Source organism: Callospermophilus lateralis, chromosome 11 (genome assembly GCF_048772815.1).
Source record: "Callospermophilus lateralis isolate mCalLat2 chromosome 11, mCalLat2.hap1, whole genome shotgun sequence".
Lineage (NCBI taxonomy): Eukaryota > Metazoa > Chordata > Mammalia > Rodentia > Sciuridae > Callospermophilus > Callospermophilus lateralis.
In genome coordinates, this window is record NC_135315.1 from 7,758,520 (window position 1) to 7,777,964 (window position 19,445).

The window sequence follows — 19,445 nt, forward strand, 5'->3', positions numbered from 1 at the left end:
GGCCGATCACTGGCTACCTACTTGATGGACATTTTTTTGGTCTTGTGTTTTTTTAGTATTCTTTTCCCAGTTTTCTTTTAAAATAGGTGCATTATAGTTGTGCATAATGGTGGAATTACTTGTTACATATTCTGTTGATGACTTTTAAAAATTAGTTTTATATCTGATTTGGAGACGGAAGAGATGTTACTTGGCTTCTGTGATTTGGTAATAATTACCACCTTGATTTAGGGGTTGCACGTTTGTGCCTACTTTTTAAAAAATTTTAAATTTAGTTATACATCACAGTATAATGCAATTTATGCACTTATACATGTAGTTGGGATATAATTTCTCACTTTTCTGAGTGTACATGTTGCGGAATCATTGGTTGTGTAGTCACATATATACATACAGTGAAAATATCTGTTTCATTCTACCATCTTTACTGTTGCCACATCCCCTCCCCTCCCTTCCTTTCCCTTCCCTCTACCTAATCTAAGGTAATGCTATTCTTCTCTAGTGCCTGCCCCCCCACCTTATTGTGAATGAGCATCCGCATATTAGAGAAAACATTCCCCTTTGGTTTTATGGGATTGGTTTATTTCACTTCACATGATATTCTCCAACTCCATCCATTTACTGGCAAATGCCATAATTTCATTTCTTTAAAGATGAGTAATATTACATTGAAAATATATCACTTTTTTATCCATTCATCTATTGAGGGACATATAGATTGGTTCCATTGTCTAGCTATTGTGAACTCAGCTGTTATAAACATTGATGTGACTATGTCACTGTAGTTTGCTGATGTTAAGTCCTTGGGTATAAACTAAGGAGTGGGATAGCTGGGTCAAATGGTGGTTCCATTCCCAGTTTTCTGAGGAATCTCCATACTGCTTTCCAGAGTGGTTGCACCAATTTGCAGTCCCACCAGCAATGTATAAGTGGACCTTTCTCCCCACATCCTCACCAACAGTTTATTGTTGTCTGTATTCTTGATTCTTGCCATTCTGACAACAGTGAGATGAAATCTGTTTAGTTTTGACTGTTATTTCTCTAATTATTAGAGATGTTGAACACCTTTTCATGTTTGATTGTATTTTTCTTCTCTGAAGCGTCTCTTCAGTTCCTTAGCCCACTTATGGATTGGGTTATTTGTCTTTTTGGTATTATTTGAGTTCTTTATATATCCTAGAGGTTAATGCTTTATTGGAGGTTCATGTGGTAAAGATTTTCTCTCAATCTGTAGGCTCTCTCCTGACTTTATTGTTTCCTTTGCTGAGAAAAAGCTTTTTAATTTGAATCCATCCCATTTATTCTACTTCTCGCACTTTAAGAGTCTTGTTAAGAAAGTCAGATCCTTGCCTGACATGAAGATTTGGGCCTACTTTTTCTTAGGTGCAAATCAAATCCCTTTTCTTATGGGATAAGAAATGGAAGAAATTTTGTTTTTTGCCTTGGATTTTCTTTCAGTATTTAAACTGTCATTACAATAATAACAGGAATGCATAACTGCACCCAGCATGCTGGAGTGTGCTGATGTGTTCCTGGAGGAACTCTTCCTAAATCCGTTTCTATTTCCAGAACTGAAATTTTTCCAAGAAGAGCATTTAAACAGAAATGCCTGCTGTGAGCTAGCTGTTCAGCTGGTTATTTTTGATTCTTTGCTGGTACTGCTGCCACCAGAGGAAAATTAGTAGCATTGTAAAGTGTGGATCCCTGTGGCATGATATTTTGAGAATAAGGATCCCATTGTGAACATAGCTAGTTCCTGAGAACTACTGAAGAGAAATGGGAATTTTACTCAGGCAACATGAGAAAGATCTTGCGAATATCTGATAGTTTGGTCTCCTTCAGGCTTCTGGCATCCAGACTGTGATTTAGGAGCCCTCAACAGAAACACATAATCCGGGTGGGCATTAGGTGTTCATGCAGAGACGTTTGTGGAAACTGAATTCTTGTACACAAGATCCCTTACCCTACTGGATTTCCATTCTGAAGTTGGGGCCAGGATGTGGGAGAACGACCGGTGCCCCCATTTAGAACACAGATGCTCACCCTCTTCCCCCTACTCCATTTTCATCATGACCCCCCTCTTGCTGGAATGGGGGGTTCCTGCATGTCTGGCGGGACAGTCGCTTGGCTGCATGGGGTTCAGGAGTCTGGAGTCTAATTGCTTCTTCCCCAGGCTTCCTGAGTAGTCCTCCTCGTGGACCGCTCTGCACTCTGACATAGGGCTCGAGCTGCTAAGGGCCTCTGCTACAGCTTTTTTGCTGCTTTGACCAAGAGACCTGATGAGAATAGTTAGAGGAAGAAAAGTTTATTTGGAGGCTCAGGGTTTCCGAGGTCTCGGTCCATTAGACGGCCAACTCCATTGCTCTGGGCCTGAGAGGGGCAGAACATCATGGTGGAAGAGTGTGGTGGAGGGAAGTGGCAAGAGAGCTCTGCTCAGCAAGGACATAATGTGTGCCCCAAAGGCATGCCCCCAGTGACCCCTCTCCTCCAGCCACACCCTTTCTTGCGGTCACCACCCAGGTAATCCCTGTCGGGGGACTAATGCGCTGATTAGGTTAAGGCTCTCATAACCCCATCATTTCACCTCTAAACTCTCTCGTACTGTCTCATATGAACTTTTGGGGGATGCTGCACATCCAAACCACAACAGGCTCCATAGGGAGCCGCTCTGCCTCTGAGTCTCCTTCCTGGGTCTGGGTGTTCGCCTTCTCAGGCTCTCGGTGACTGCCTGCCCCCGTCTCTCCTGGCTCCCCAGACATCGTGGCTCTGTGTCCCCTCCCTTTCCCTCGTCATTGCACCCGTGGAGACTTCTTATTCTGTGCTTTGATTCTCGTGAGGATGACTTCACTACAGCAGGAATGTGGGAGTGAGCAGGTTGCACCCCGTGGCTGTGTTGAACTAGAAGCTCAACTTCTACCAGATGAGGCTTCCCAGTGGACCAGGAGCCTCTCATTACCATCGCACGTGAGCACAGGAGACGTTTGAAAATTAGTCAAGGCAAGTGTTCTCTGATTAGATGGATTGAGTAGGTGGCATTGTAGATGTGATTTTTATCGAATTTCAAAGAATGAAACAAAACAGCCCTCCAAACACTGTCCTTGATTTGTTTTAGTGAAATTAATCAGGAGCTAGTTTTGGCTAACCAGTTATTCTGATATTAATGAATAATCCCCCACACACCGATTCTAATTTTTATTGATAATTATTATGGTACTTATCTGCTAAAGAAGCCAGGCACGGTGCTGCATTCCTGTAATCCAAGAGGCTCAGGAGGCTGATGCAGAAGGATAGCAAGTTTAAAGCTAGCCTCAGCAAAAGTGAGGTGCTAAGCAACTTGGACCCTGTCTCTAAATACGAAATAGGGCTGGGATGTGACAACGTGGCCAAGTGCCCCTGAGTTCAATCCCTGGTACCTCCCACCCCCAAAATTTTCTGTTAAAGAGAAAAAAAAAAGAATTTCAGATATCCAGGGGTGGTATATAGCTTTGGATTAGGAACCTGGTTTTGCAATCAGGTTTCAAATCCCAGCTCGGTTACTTCCAGCTGGTCACCCTTGGGAACGGTTCTAAATCCCAGAGAGGAGACTAGGTTTCAAGGATGTAAAGCAATCTGTTCCCTGACCACAGCAGTGAAGCCCCAGGCCCGTCAGTGTGCCAACCCCACAGTGCAGACGGTGGGTGCTGCTGGTTTGTGCCCCTCAGCTCCAGAGATCTCCCTCGATCTCTACTCCACCTCTTTTCATTGTTCAATTTTTAATAAGCCATTTCGGAGGCATTTTAGATTTTCAGGAAAGTTTTGAAATAGTTCAGGACGTCTAAGTGTACCCTTTGTTCCTCCGTGTGAACACCTGCCATTAATAATCATGGCATCCGTCAAAGTGAAAATGTTAAATTGGAATATCAAGGTAACCTAAATTCCAGGCTTCATTTGGATGTCACCTCTCACGTTCTTACCTGGGTACATGTAGCATTTGGGCTCTTCTATGTTAAAGCATAGTTTGCTTGGGGAGTGGGAGGTGCACCTTGAATTCAGAGGCTGACAGGATAACGTATGCGTGTTTTGTATTGAAATCTCCAGTTCTAGCTGTGCTGCTGGGAGGGTTGTGCTGTGAGTTTCCTAATTGCTTGTTTCCTTCTCTACTTCTGAGGAGCCAGGAGCTATTAATAGATTGAAATTTGTGAGGTCTGATGTAGCTTCCAGAGGCAAGTGTTTAATAGGCTCATTACCACCATGTATTGCCAAAATGTTCTAGTTCTGGTTCTCTTATAACCATATTGGGGAATGCCCTTGGGACCAATTATGTTTGGTTATTGCTGAGGTTGATTCATCTCAGACTTCAGTTTTCATTTTCATTTTTAGTTTATTTTGAGAGAGGGTCTCAATAGATAAGACTGGCCTCTAACTCTTGTGCCTCCTGCCTCAGCCTCCCTAGTCGATGTGTTTACAGGTATACGTCAGCATGGCCAGGGTCCTTTTATTTTTAAAACCTAGACATGATTGTGGTACTTCTATACATACACTATGCCATGATCAATCAGAGTAACATATCTGACTTTAATACCTCCATTTCCTTGACCTTGAAAATTTCCTCTTTTAGCTATTTTGAAACACACATTCTCGGTGACTCTGAGCTTAGTCCACCTAGCTAATTGTAACTTTATTGACTGACCTCTGTCCATCCTGATCTCCCCTCTTCCTCCCCAGTCTCTGGTAACCACAGATCCATTTTTTTCCTGGACAACAATAGTTTTTAGGCTGCACGCACGACCATATCACATTTGTCTTGCTGTTTCTGGCTTATTTAACATGATGTCCTCAATTTCCATCTATGCTGCAAATGAAACGATTCCATACTTTTTTTAACATATTTTTTTTAGTCATAGATGGACACAATCTTTTTATGTGGAGCTGAGATTCAAACCCAGGGCCTCAAATATGCGAGGCAGGCGCTCTACCTCTGAGCTATAGCCCCAGCCCCCGATTTCATTCTTTTCAATGGCTGAAGAGTATTCCATTGCATGTGTAGTGCATTTTCTGGATCCTTCCATCTGCTGACGGACACTTGGGTTGGCTGCATCTCTTGGCTCTTGTGAGCAGTGCTGCGATAGACACGAAGGTGCAGATGTCTCTTGGACAAACTGGTTTCATGACCTTTGGGATTGTTACCAGCAGTGGGATTACTGGGTCCTGTGCATTTTTAATTATTTCGAGGAACCTCCATATTGTTTTCCACGGCGGCTTTACTGACTTACATCCTACAACAACACGTGGGGTCCCCTTTCACTGCATCCCTGCCGACACTTGTTCCCCTTTGTCTTGTGGACAGTAGCTGTTCTGACTTCACCCTAGACTCCGGGGCCAAGGAGGCCTTGCTGTCCAGGGAGACAAGAATGAAACCTGGTCTTTACCGCTGAATCTTAGGAATTTTCAAGATTCTTAGAAGGCTGTGGGTGGGAGAAGGGGTGATTTGATCTGGGGACAGTGCCGTCAGCATGGGACAGCATCAGCTTGCCCTGGGACTCTGGGAAACCCCTGTAGCTTGATGGGTCTGGGCTTTTCCATCTGTTAAGTGAAGTGCTTGGACTTAAGTCACCTCTGAAAGTCCCTCTCAACACCAGAAGGGTCTGCGATTCTATCAGTGGACCTTTCAGTGGGTTGTCCTCGAAGTTGTGGAAATCCTCTGTCAACTTCTTTACACACCCGAGAAAAATTGCATCATTTTCAACAATTAGCCAGCGTTCGTCACGGGGGTGAAGGCATTTGAGTGAGTCTATTGTACTTATTTTGGAAAGTAAAAGTCACTGTAAAATCCAGGCGGGAGACTCAGAAATGAGTGTTGAATCACTTCCTGATCACGCGTTGTTCAGATTTCCCCACCCCCGTCTCCTCCTTCATGAGCGAGGGTGACATGGAACTTACTCAGGAGCCAGTCTTGTGCATCCGCTCCGAGATGGCTCTGCAGGTGGTGTGGCACACAGAGACCCCCGTCCTGGGTGGTTACGAGGTCTGGACACCAAGAGGGGCAGGGGTCCCGGAAGAGGGAAGCCCGGGGTGGGCCAGGAGGGGCGTGATGGTGTAGCAGGCTCGGGGACAGGGTCCAAGCTGGCAGTGAGTCACCACCCTGTTCCTGCCAGCTGCTGGGCTGGCGTGGTCACCATATGGACTCCTGTGACTGATCCTACGGCACTGTCCCTAGCGTCATCTTCAGGTGGCCGGGCTCGGCTGTGGGGAGAGGTGGTTTTCAGACTTCCCAGGGCTGCCTTGCTAGCAAGGGCAGAGCCGAGACTCCAGTGTGGACCCGATTCTGAACCCTGCCCTTTATGGGTGTAGACGTGGCCTGGGGCGAAGGTGGAAGATGCTGGGAAGAAAGGACGCCCAAGACGGGTCTTGGCACTCGAGCATTGTCACAGTGGAGCTGTTGACCAGGCAGGGGTGGCGGGGCTGGGGGCTCAGCGCCCCCGGGGGCACTGGATGGTCTGCTCGGGGTTGAGTTGGCTGTTCTGGCTCGCTCTTTCTCCCTCCCTCCTTTCTTCCTTTTCTTCCTTTGTTAGGATTCCCATGACCTAAAGTGAACTGTTCCAAGGTTCCCGACTTGGTGGCATTTAGAACATGCACCATGTTGCCAAATGTCTCCGTCACACCCAAGGACACCCGTGCCGTCAATCAGCCGTGCCCCTTCCCACAGCCGCTGTCCCGACAGGCAGCAGGTTGCCCTCTGGTTCACCTACTCCGGGTATTCTATATAAACGGGATCAACCCTGTGGTTAGTCGGCACGTCTTCCCTCCACCTGTCACCCCCTAGGATGACGTTGGCCCCCTGCCGGTGACCCAGGACCATCTCCCTATCTCGGTGGTGGTGTTCCTGATTTAATCAAGCCAGCAATTCCCCTTTTGGTGTGGGGGATGAAGTACCCGTAGGTTTTGGGCGTCAGAACGTGGTCATCTTGGTTACCACACATACCCTCTTAAATGCCTTTTGGGGGGCCCTCCTGTCATTTTTGACGGACAGCCCAACAGCATTTCCAGGTTGTTCTTTGGTCAGTTTAGGTGGGAGGCAGGAGGCTGGTGAGGGAAAGAAATGAAGGAAATCCAACTGGGTCCTGGGTTTGACCAGAAAGGTCAAGAACCGTGATTCCCAGGGACGGGGTCACCTGCGTCATCTGGGGCCGGAAGCATCCTAGATTCCAGCATGCTGCCCCTCCCCTTAGAGGCACATCCCTAGGGGGTACCATGGAATAGAACTGTCCGTGAGAACCTCGTGTGTTCCTCGCGTGTAGGCGCAGGAGGAGGCAGTGGTCTCGGTGATGTGGGGAATCGAAAGGAGTTCCAGAAGGTGCTGGACTTGGTATTGACAAGGGGGTGGACACAGTCTGGGGACCTAAGGATGCTGTGGCATCATGGGAGGGGGGAGGGAGCTGAGGAAGAGTGACTTCGTCTAGATCCCTTGGCTTCAGGGTTGTTGGGAGGGGACAGTATGGGAGGCCCTCGGACATGCAAGGAGAGGAGTTGGGTGGGTCCAGTTTAAAGAGAAACGAGGACTTCTCTCTCCCTGTCCCCTGAGCAGGCTCTCTTTGATGGGGAACGACCAAGGTTGGATTCTAAAGCCAGCAAGACGATTCCGGGAGAGAGCTGGATTGGGTGCCCCAGGGAGGGGGTGCCCTCTGTCGTTGGCATTCTTTCTGGGTGTTTTGGAGGCCAATGTAATTTTCTCTGGGTGGCACTAAGACTTGGTGGGAGAATCTGGCTCAGAGCAAGTGGCTTCACGTGAATGGCGCTGGCAGGAAGAAATTCACAGATTGCTGTATGGATTTGCCCTTTGCTGCTGCTGCTGTGATACCTGGTTCTGTCACTCTGTTATTTTGGAGACGGTGATGCAGGTGTTTTTTTAAGGCAAGGTGTAATTAAGTAATTTTTAGAAATCCATTCAGCAGAGCATTCCACGGGTTGGTGGTGCCAGTCATACAGCTGCTATGGGAGGCGGGGGATACTCCAGCCATGAAGATGTCACAGCATCTATAAACAGCCGTGCTGGTGGCTTTAACTTGATCATCACTGGAGACCCTTTGAACTTACCTTGCTAGTCCTTCTTGGTTGGCTCCCCAGATCTGTTCCTCATTGCCCACATGAAAAAAGGAGCAAACTGCCTTAAGTTATTTGAGATTCAATTTCCCCTATCGACAAATAGCAATAGGGGACAGCATCTACCTCCTGGGGTTTGTTGCCATAAGATATCAACATGAGCCTTGGTTTCTGGAAACAGGTGATCAATAAATATTAGTTCCTCGCTTTTTTTTTAAACAGATAAGAAAATTGATGAGGCCGATATGACATTAATTTACTGCTGGTCTTCAAATATTTCAAAGCTGTTACATATCGCAGAGGAAAGGCACTTTCTTTGGTGCTCCAGGGAGCAGAAAAACAGAGCTAATAGGGAGCAATGAAAGGGAGACAGATTTCAGTTCCACATAAGGAAGAACTTGGAATAATTTACAGCTGGATCATAATGCAGTGACGCTCTTGAAGTAATGAGCAATTCGTCTTAGAAGTATTCAATTAGAACAGGATTTCTTGACGTTGTTACTGACATTTGGGGATAAATAATTCTTTGTTGGGGATTGAGCTTTGTGCTGTGGCGTGTTTACCAGCACCTATGGCTTCTGTGCCCTAGATACCAGTAACCTCCCCTCCCCTGCCCTCCCAGTGCAGCAACTGGAAATGTCTCTAGACATTGTGAGATGTCCCTTAGAGTCCAGCAGCACCCCTGGTTGAGAACCACTGAATAGGCTGCACCCTCCCGGCATCACCCCTTCTTGCCACATCAAGGCCAGGAGGCTGTTGGTTAGGGTGGTCCCCACCACCTGGGATTGAAGGCCTAACACGTGAGATTGGCGGGTTCGCCTGGGGCCAGACGGGCAGGTGAGTTTCGGGGCTGGTTTAACGGCTCATTGCTCATTGTGGTTCTGCAGGTCATGCTAGCAGCCTCCTACTGGTCTCTCCTGGCCCCAGCGGTGGAGATGGCCACGTCCTCTGGGGGCTTTGGGGCCTTCGCCTTCTTCCCGGTGGCCGTTGGTTTCACGCTTGGAGCGGCTTTCGTCTTCCTGGCCGACCTCCTGATGCCTTGCCTGGTAAGTACCATCCTCAGGTGATGGGGTCGGGTGCGTCGAGTTTGGCGCACTGGAGTTATTTCTGTTCCGCCTCGATATATTCCGTGACGCCTTTGCCATGTAGCCCGTGGGGTCGGAACAGATAGCCAGGCCTTGGAGGGACTGAATGGTGATGTCCTTCTTAGAGAAAATACCCTTGGTAACATGATGAATCACCCCCTTGTGTACATTTTGGTAGGTTCAGATTTTGAATGTCACTCTGTTAAAAACTGTGGCCGCTGCCGTGCTGTGGCGTGTGTGTGTGAGATGCGTTCACCAGTGGACTTGAACCTGGGAGGAGGGAATTGCCTCTTTGCGGTCCTGGCCCCTGGTGAGCTTGTGATGTCATCAGGGAGATGACAGTACCCCCAGGTATAGCGTTAAGACTGTGGTAACATGTCATGTGGGGCTCTGGCTCTGGGCTCACCTGTGCCACCCACTACTCCAATGTTCCTCCCTGTGATTTGAGGATAACTCCAGGGATGGATTGTGAGGTCAAATATTTTCGAGAAAATTAAGAAGATGCTATTTTTTAAAAAAATACTTGCTGAAATAGGACTGAGTTGGGCTTGGAAAGGGCTTGCCTTGGCTTGTAGAAGAGCCTGCGCTGCCTAGCAGGGGAAGCCAAGGCCAGGCCCTGCACTGGGATGGCAGGCCATTGGCTAGAACCCCCCAACCGCGCAGGCGCCGTCAGTCTAGATGTGGATTCAATAGTCACTTCAGGTAGGCACATGCAGCCTTCTAGATACTGTACCCCTGAAGTCCTAGAGGGGGGCAGAAGACCCCTGAGTTGGGGCCTGCGTCCTCTGCTCACCCAGAAAGAGAAGAGGTGCAGCAAGAACCCTGGGGGGGGGGCAGCGAGGTCAAAGGCTGCCTCTCCTGTTGGATGGTGAAGGGTGAGTGGAGGCGTACCCCAGCAGCCAGGAGGAAGTTCTGTTTCTGGGCCACTGCTTTCTTTCTGGCCTTAGATTCCCAGCCGGAGAAAGAGGAGGCAGAATTCCTAGGAAGTTGACTTCCGGGCCTGGGGCTGATGAAAGCTGATCACTCACATGGCAGAAGGGCTGTCCTCCGGACCAGTCAGTTGGATGTGGTGACGGGATGGGCAGCTGCGATGTGTCCCAAGGAAATACCATCTGTCACTTTTTCCTTTGTTTCATCAGAAGCTTGAATGGCAACGCTTCTGCCCCCTGAACATTTGGCTTCCTTGCCGCTGAGTGTGTCGGGGTGACGGTGGCTTCCCGGGGCCCTCACTGGGAGTTGCCACATTCTGCTAAGTCCCCCCTAGTTACATGTGAATTTGCTGATGAGGTGCATTCTGCTCACCCTGGCAGGAAGATCCTGTGGCCAGTGGCCTCAATTCCTGAACAGTGGGCAGAAGTCTGGCCCCGCGGCTCTGCTCAGCCCCTGCCGGGTGTCTGTCACCTGGGCCCCTGAGGGAGTCTTGTTGGAGGCCATTGGCAGTCATGATGGGTCATTACTACTGGGGCTGGGGGGTGGAGGGCAGAGGTGGCAGTTGGTGTTAGGCATATTTGATCAGCTGTGCGAACAGAGGGGCTTTCTCTGGGCAGTGTAAATAGTCATTGGCCAATTTATACCGCACAGGGTACTTTTGTTTTTAACCTTTTAGTTCATGTTTGTTCAAATATGTTCTTGGAATATGGCTCCTGAGGGAGAGTTCTGGATAGATTATACAGACGATCACGGATGGCTTGGGAGCCGGGGCTGAATGTTGGAAGGAATCGGAAAGGGGCATAATAACCATTAGGGCCCAGAACCTCATTAACTGGCAGAAAGATCAGCTTCCCAGTAAACATCTGTTCTAGGACGTTTGAAAAGAAATTAATTCTCATTGTTAATTCGAGGAGGGGAATTGTCTTAGACGTCTCATAAATAGATAAGGCATTATTTCTAATTGCTACAGTCACTGAATACAAATGTCGAAAGAGTCGTGCTAGGCACGGCCTGTTGACCTTCACTCGGAGGCTGGCTGAAGATTTCCCCTGGCGTCACCATTAATTTGCTCACCGAGTCTGAAAAGGCCGGCAGCTTGGATCTGCAGAAGGTGCTGTGCGGAGCTGACGGGTTTGCTCTGGGTCCTGGGTTGTCTGGCCTCCACCGAGGAGCTCCCACTGGGAGTGCGGGGGCTGGAATGTGTTGTCAGGTGTTGGCTGATCTTGGAATTGAGGAAGTGGGACGTTCCATGGGTGAACTCGGTTCAGGATCTTTTCTGTTCCCAGTCGTTCCCCACTGTGGCAGAGTGGATGCCTGTCCTCTCTTGGTGGCCTCCTAACCGTGAAGGAGGTAGCCAGGGAGTCTTTGGCTGCTGCTTTGACTGGGCAGCTCCCGTCCTTCGGAAGAGGCCCGGGGAGGAAGGGAGGCCAGTTTGCAGAGAATTTCAGCCACAGGGAGCGTGGCCTTTCTGTTCCCTGGGTCAGTGCTTTGCAGTTGGACAGGAAGTGACTGTTTGTCACCTGGACAGATGGGCAAATGCAGAAAGGTTGACTGGAGGGATTCTGAGGCAGGGCCCTGCTTTGAGCTCTTGCTCGTGGCCACTGGAGCACAGGGCCCAGTACCTGGGAAATAAGAGCCACTGGGCCCTGCGCATGGACTCCAGGTTGAAGGGCAGTGATACTAGGCTGGCGGGAAGGAAATGGTTAATGTGCAACCTCGATCGTTACCTGCAGCTCTGTTCTGTGGCCTTTCTCCCTGTGGAGCCCAAGCAAAACGCCACTTGTGAAAAGGGTTTTACGCACCCCAGCCTGTCAGGTTGAAGCCACTGTGGTTTGTCACCTTCAGATGCATCAAGCTGCTCTCCAAACTGGGCTTTTACAAAAGTCCATGATTTACCTGGGAAGGGAGGAGAGGGTGCTTCTGCAGTCGCTGCTACTGGGGCATGAGCAGGCAGGGATCTACAGAGGGGTTGCCAAGTGGTGGCACTGTGGGAGGGGAGGAGGCAGGAGCAGGCAGATGCCCCTGCCAGGCCTGGGTGGCAAGTGTGGCTGGGACCAGCCGGAGCCCAGTGTTCCCCTTAGGATGGCCTCAGGGAGAGACTGGACATCCAGCCGCCATTTGGGGATGTGGACATTTTTACCATCTTTGCAGTTTTGCTTCTGTGTTAAGTTCAAGGGCAACAGCAGGGGGGAAGGTCACACCTTCAGCTTAAAGCAGTGATTTTTTTCCCACAAATTGGAGGAAAGATGTGTCCTCAAGGCCTTGGGTCTTTCTTTTTAGCTATATTGGTATCACTCAAAACAACACAGGCATCTCGTTATAAAAACGTTTGAAACAATTTTACGTGAAAATCCCTCTTTTTCCATCCCCCCTCCCCCGACCAACCCGTTGACCCAATTTACTTGTATTGTTCAAACCGTCTGTGATTCAACTTTACGACCACAGGAACCTGGCCCTTCTGGACCCCCTCCTCTGCTGCGTTCCTGTGCATGCACACATTTATGCCCAGTTGCTTCACCTTCATCTCTTTTGAGTTACTTTAAAACATTAAGCTGTCTTTATATGCATTCGTTTTAGTGTCTGTGCAGTCTGCTGTCATCTTGCTGTCATTTGGTCCAGTGTCTGTGTTCCGACTGGCTCGATTGTCCTGTGCTCACATATATACATATGTACATCTGAACGTGGAATTTTGTTTTTTTCTAAAAAAACAAATGGCAGCCTGCGTCTGTTGGTGCTATTTGCTTTCTCTGCTTCGTCTTCCTACCTTGGCAGTCTCTTCCTGGGAAGCCTTGCTCCCCCTCCCTCCCTTCTCTTGGCATTTGACATCTCCTGGAGGCTGCCTGAGAGGTAGCAGCGGGGCTGTGGCCGACTGAGAGGACCTGGCCCTTAGTCCTGCCTGGACAGGCTCCTGGGGCAAGGGGATTAGCAAGGCTCTGCCTCGTCCCCTGCCTCCTGCAGTTACCTGGGTCCCCAGACATGTTCGGTGTGTCTCGTGTGACAGCCAGGAAGGTGCCTCTGCTGCAAACGTGAAGGAACAGCGTGTGCCCACACTTCTGATAGGCCCCCAGCTTGTGTCAATATTGGACCTGCTGGAGCTCCTTTGAGGAGCCAGTACCACAGCTACCTGGAGAGACGGATGTGGCAAGAGGCGATTTTTTTTTTTTTTCCCTCCCGCCTCTGGTGTGTGTGGGGGTGTTTGCATGTATTTTTCTTCTCCATAGGTTTTCTCTGTCTTTAATGAAAGAATATGTGAGAGGGGAAGGGGAGGGATTGAGGAAAAGAAAAGCAAGTACAAGCTACCGGGAAGGAGGAGGTCGTGGGGCCATAGGTGCCCTGGCATTGTCGGGGAGTGTCACTTGGCCTTGCTCACCAGTGTCAGTGTCTTCCTCTTGGTTGGGTTTTGTTGAGGTCTGTGCCTTGCTCTCTGCCTCACACTGAGCTGCACTCGGGGCTTGCTGTGGCCTTCCGCTGGGCTGGTTGGAGCCTCAGCAATAGCAGGTTCTTCTAGGTGCTGACATGGTTGTATCATCAGAAGAGGGTGGTGGGTGGGGGCAGATCGGGCAGTTGCAGGGCAAAGAAGGCTGTGGTTTTGCAGTTGGACCTCTTGCTTAGCTACCTGCACATCTGTGTTGATGGGCTCAGGCTGCCAGCCTGTGTGTGGCAAAGTAGAGTGGCTTCAACAGCAGCTGTCTTTCCTCCCACTTGTGGAGTGGGAAGTCCAAGATCCAGCACTGGCAGGGCTGTGGCTTCTGAGGACTTTCTCCTTGTTGGCAGGTGGCCACCTTCTCTGTCCTCACGTGACCTTCCTCTATCTTTCTGTGTCCATATTTCTTGTTATGGGGACACCAGGTCGACTGGACCAGGGCCTTTGCTAGCAGCACCATTTTGCCTTAATCGCCTCCTCCTCCAAGGCCTGGTCTCCAAATACAGTGACGTGCTGAGGTACTGGTGGCCAGAGCCCTGACGTGAAATGTTGGAGACGCAACTCCACCTTGCAGCTTCTCTTGACACTTATGGTACCACAATCGAGAGATGACTGGGAAGAAGGGACCTCATTCTGGGGATGTCACTGGAGGCTGGCAGTTGAGGCACAGGGTATTTTGACAAAAAAGTCAGATGCCTCAGCAACTCCCCTGGCACCTAAGTGGCAGGCTGCCTGGGTCTGGTCCAGTGGGTGAGGCCTGCTAACGGACACCCAACTTAAGCCTTCAGCTTGAGCGCCAGGACCCAGAGCTTGCACAGCGGAGACTGGGGGTGTTGAGGAAGGCTTCTCCCGCAGGGGCTTCATCAACCAGGGGCTCTTGATGTGATGAAGCAGCAGGTCTTTCACAAAGTGGTATCTGGAGGAAACTGGAATGCACGCCCTGCTGGGTACCGGTGTCTATTCCAGGAATGCACGCCCTGCTGGGTACCGGTGTCTATTCCAGGTGCAAGAGGAAGCCATGGTTGAGGTAGTTTCTTTGGAGGCCTTCTGTAGCCTCCTGTGGATTTTTAGAAAGGTGCTCAGGGCTTGTTTTGGGTCCTGATGGGATGGTATGCAGAGGGCCTGAGAAGGGGTTGAGATAGAGTACTTGATGATTCTTAGAGAAAATCGGGCCCTTGACGACTCCGTGAGCATCGTGAGCACCCATGGAGCAGCAGGGATGTGTGCCATGAACTCTGGCTCTTCCTCTCCACGTGCTCTGTTCTCCAGGGCAGGTGGTGAGCACTGTTCTGCACGTTTGTGCCCTTGTGTGCTAGTCACACACACAGTCCTGGCCTGGTGAGGCTGCAGGATTAATATCTGCAGCTTGGCCATCAGTGGACTGGAAAGTACCTGCTCCCTGGCTTTAGACCAGGGCTCAGAAACCCACCTCTGCCAGTGGTGTTCATTCCTCAGGATTCTCCCTGGGACTGGTAAGAACACGCAGACACGTGTGTGCCTGCATGTGCTGGAGTTGTGGCTTCGTAGAGGCTGGCCCGTCAAAGGCTGCGTCAACGCTTTGTGGCCGCTATTGCTCCCTGTGCAGAATGAGGATTCTTGAATGGGAACAGGTGTGGTTGGAATCTCCTAGAACTTGGATTCCTCCTCCATAGTCATGACACCTTTTCATTTCAGGCCCGTTTGACTGGATGCCTGTCCCGTCTTGCCATCACTTGAGCTTGGCAACTTACATTTAAAAAAAAAAAAAAAAGTCCAAAGGTACCATGGAATTGTTTTGAGCCAGGGGAGGGCAGCATGGTGACGATGCTTACTTAGGTGGGAGGGCAAAGCCACAGGGTGTGCATCTGAGCCGAACTCACGCCTCCCAGGGTGGCTGGGACCCTGTCTGTCTCCTTCCAGATCCTCCCTGGGCGGCAGCTGTAGGAGCACCTAATAGAGCGAGTCCAGGCCAGGTCTGAGTTGTGCATCTCCCCTCTCGTTGATTCCAGTGAGAGTAGTGTTGATTGAGCTCCCGTGGCCAGGAGCCAGAGTTCTAGGGGAGCTGATAAGAAGTTCTGGTGTCAGGGAAAAAGTGGGAAATAAGTTTGGGGACAGAGACAAGGCTATGTCAGTTTGTGGGGAGGAAGGGTCCAGTTAAGGCCACTGGGAAAACGAAAGCATCCTTCTCTCCTACACGAAGGTTACTGAGAGTGGCATCGGGACCTCGCTCCGCAGATGCTCAGTGGAGCTGGGTCTGAGGTTCCTTTTGCTGGTTGAAACCTCAGGGCTGGGTGGAGGGGTCAGGGCCTTACCCCTGTGTCTCCCGTAAGTCAGTCTCCCTGAACCTCCTTTATTGAATTGAATGGGAGAGAAATGGGAGAATTCGACTCCCCTTGACCTGTGGGAGACGGAGGTGTTCTGAATTCAACGTACAAATCGGTGATATCTCTAAACAGGATGCCAGGTGTAATGGCCACTGGGTTCTTCTCCTTTCCAGTTGAATGGTTGGGGCCGAGTGTGTCTTGTCAAACGCCCCACCACACCCTACACGGTAGGTGTCCTGAGATGCCATCTGCCTTGGACTGACATGCCTGGGACAGTAGGGCCAGTTGCCTGTGGCCCAGCCACCATCCCTCTGTGGCAGCTCCTTCCGCACTCATAGTCATCCACACACTTTCTATTTCTGAAGGGATGGTGCCCATTGCACCCCCTGGCACAGACCAGCCCCCACTGAAACACTGGGCGTGCTGCTTACTCTGAAAGTCGGGAAGGACCACCCTGCAAACCCAGACCTTGCACCATAGTGGGGACAGACCCCAGGTCTCCCCTGGGCTGTGGTGGGCTGAGGAGGCTCAAGATCTCCTTGAATATAAACCTGAAAGAAAAGGACTGAACAAGATGCCTCTCGGGGAGGTTGAAAGTGGCCAAACCCTACATCTCTCTCGTGGCTGGGGCAAGCATCCCTTCTCTGCCACGGAGCTGCGGATATGTCACAGCCAGCCACACTGTTTGCCTTGTGCCTGCTCATGGTGGTCACTGGAGTGAGCTAGTTGATCGTTTTTCATGTAACAGAGGACGTTTTCTGTTTGACCTTGTTGATACTAATTATGAGCCTTTAGCAAGATGGCTCCAGATTGTCCTGTGGTGGTTCTGTCATTCTCCTGACTGCTCTTGACTGGCAGGCTGAACTCCCCCGTCACTACTGGAGTCTACTGAACAGGGACAGGAGTCCCTGGTACACCCTCAGCAGTCTGTGACCTGAGGCTGCACAGCGGTGGACTTGGGAGCCAGGGCGATGGCGATTGTTCATCCTGGATCCTATGGCCCTGGCCTCCTCAGTGTGGCGTGCCCTTCCTTTTCTGTCCCCTTCTGGATCTATAGAAAAGTGGGCGTGAGGTGCACGTTCCACGAGTGGTCGTGGAAGATGACTGTGAGCTTTCCTCACCGGGATAAAGTACCCCAGAACAGTGCAGAGGAGCCCGGGTTTGTTTCGACTACCCTGGAAGTTTCAGCCCGTGGTCGGCTGACTCCATTGCTTTATGCCTGAGGTGAGGCAGATGATCATGGTGGAAGGGGGTGGTGGGGGAAAGCTGCCCTCCTCCTTGACAGCCAGGGAACAGGTGTGGGGTGAGGAGAGGACAAAGCAAGGAAGGAGCCAGGCGCAAGATCGTCTCCAAGGGCATGGTCCCAAGGACCCACTCGAAGTTCCACCTCCACCCTCCCCCAGGGGTCCACTCGGCTCTGATTCCCTCAGTGACCCTCCTCTGAACCTGGCTGCACTGGGGACCAAGCCCTCAATACCCGAGGCTTTGGGAGACGTTCCAGACCAAAACCGTAACAGTGGTTCATGCATGTGGGTCTGCACATGTGCACACGTACAGACCCTGTACCTGCATACGTGCAGTCCACACATGTACACATGCTTAAACACACACACAAATGCGCACACATGACTTCTCAGGCTGGTATCGCTTCAGGCCCCAGACTTAACTCCTTGTGGCATAGAGTGGCCGTATCCACACAGTGCAAAGAGCTGGGTGGGCAGGTTTATAGCAGCAGCCTCTGTCAGAAGCTGGCCATCCATAAATCCCAAGGGCCGCCTGGATTTGGCTGGTGCGCCATTCCAGACATGGCGCCTACAGAAGTGCTGTGTGCTCCAGGGATTGCAGCAGATTCCAGGGCAGCTGGGCGGCCAGAGTTCCTGGAGAACAGTTTAGGGTTTTAGTGTCAACAATAGCCGAAGAGTGTCAAGGAGCCAAACAAAGCAGAAGCTCTCCCGGGTTCTCTTCAGAATTTTCCTTATCCACCGTTAGAAATACTACCGTGGCTACCCAAGTGCGTTCCTGCTGTCTTGGTCATCTTGGACTGCTGTGACAAAATGCCATCGTCTGGGTGGCTTAAGCCACAGAAAGAACCAAGGTGCTGCCTGATATAGACTGGGTGAGGACCCTCTTCCTGGCTGGCAGATGGCCATCTCTACGTCGCATCCTCGGAGATGAGGGAGGGACACGCTCTGGTCTCTTTTGTTGTAAGGACACTGATCCTGCCATGAGTCTCCTACCTGGTGACTTCACCTGACTTTCATATCTCTGAAAGGTTTCCATCACACTGGGGCTTAGTGCTTCAGCATGTGAAACTTGGGGGCAGGGAGGTGGTGGTGACATGAAGATCCAGCTTTTAGCATCTGCTGTAAAGAATTTAAGGAATCCCCTTCGACTCTCTTCAGGACAAACAGGTCTCTGGATGTGGTGAAAACTTCCCAGGTAGAACTCTGAATGACACCTCTCAGATGGCAGGAGGAGAACTAGAGTTCGCTTTTGTTCTCAATGAACTTGCGTTGACAGCACTGTGTCTTGACTCCAGTTTGTTCTGGTATTTCAGCTTCCTTTTACTAGTGTTCACATGGTGCATCTTTCCATTCTCCTACTTTTAATCATTTAATAAATAACACATAATCGAGCTTTGTTTTTTTAATCTAGTTTGATGATCTTAGTCTCTTAATTGGAATGTTTAGTCAATTTACATTTATTGTGATTTTTGATATGATTAAGCTCCTGCCTGTCATCTTACTCTCTTCTGTTTATCCCATGTGGGTTGTTTGTTCTTTACCTCCTTTCTGGGCTCTTTTTTTTAAGTGGGGGGTGTTAATCATACTGTTGATAGTATTCCATTTTATCTTCTCTGCTGGATTTGTAAGATACACGATTTTATCTTTTTGAGTGGTTGTGGTTGTTACAAAGATCACAGCATCTTTAATTATCACGCTCACACCCCGTGTAATACAAGAGCTGTTAAACAGTGTGTCCACTGCCCTTTGTAGGTCCATTGTATTATTTTGTCATCTAATTTTACTTCACATACCATGAAGTCTTTAATAGATTGCTATTACTTTGGATTTCAATGGTCAGTCATCTTTAAGAGGAGTTTTCAAATGTGTTAAGGTCTTTATACTTACCACTGTGTTTGCATTTTCCAAGCTGTTCAATAGCAGTCCTCAGGAGACCCAGATTTTCATGTGCTCTAATTTTTCTCTCGCAGGGAGAACCGTTTCTTTTTTCCAGCATTTATTATAAGTTAGGGCATGTTGGTGACAAGTTCTCTTAGCTTTTATTTTTCCAGGTACATCTTTCTTTTGCCTTCATGATTTGAAGAATATTTTCACCTGATGTAGAATTCTAGTAGTAGTTTCTGCCCTTTAGGACTTTAAAGATGACATTTCAAGGACTTCTGGCTTGTGTTTCTGATGAGAGGTTAGCATTGCTCTCCTGTCTGCAGTTTAGCTTTTTATCTTGCTGCTTGTAAGATTCAATTTTTACCATTTTTGACTGTGATCTTTTGTGTGGTTTTGTTTTTCTTCCTGGACTGTTTTTTTTTTTTTTCCTTCTCCTGATTACGTTTCCTATTTCTTTTCATGTCTAGTAATTTTCTATTGTAGGCTGAGCCTGGTT

General features: G+C 49.5%; 1 protein-coding gene across 3 annotated transcripts in view; it reads left to right on the plus strand.

Moving 5' to 3' along the window:
- Positions 1 to 19,445, plus strand: part of Slc39a11 (solute carrier family 39 member 11) — a 413,949-nt gene that overhangs the window by 101,147 nt on the left and 293,357 nt on the right. For all 3 annotated transcript variants that reach the window (XM_076871184.2, XM_076871181.2, XM_076871183.2), the window contains exon 4: positions 8,967 to 9,125. In XM_076871184.2, coding sequence (XP_076727299.1) covers positions 8,967 to 9,125 — 159 coding nt within the window. The remainder of the gene's footprint in view (positions 1 to 8,966; positions 9,126 to 19,445) is intronic.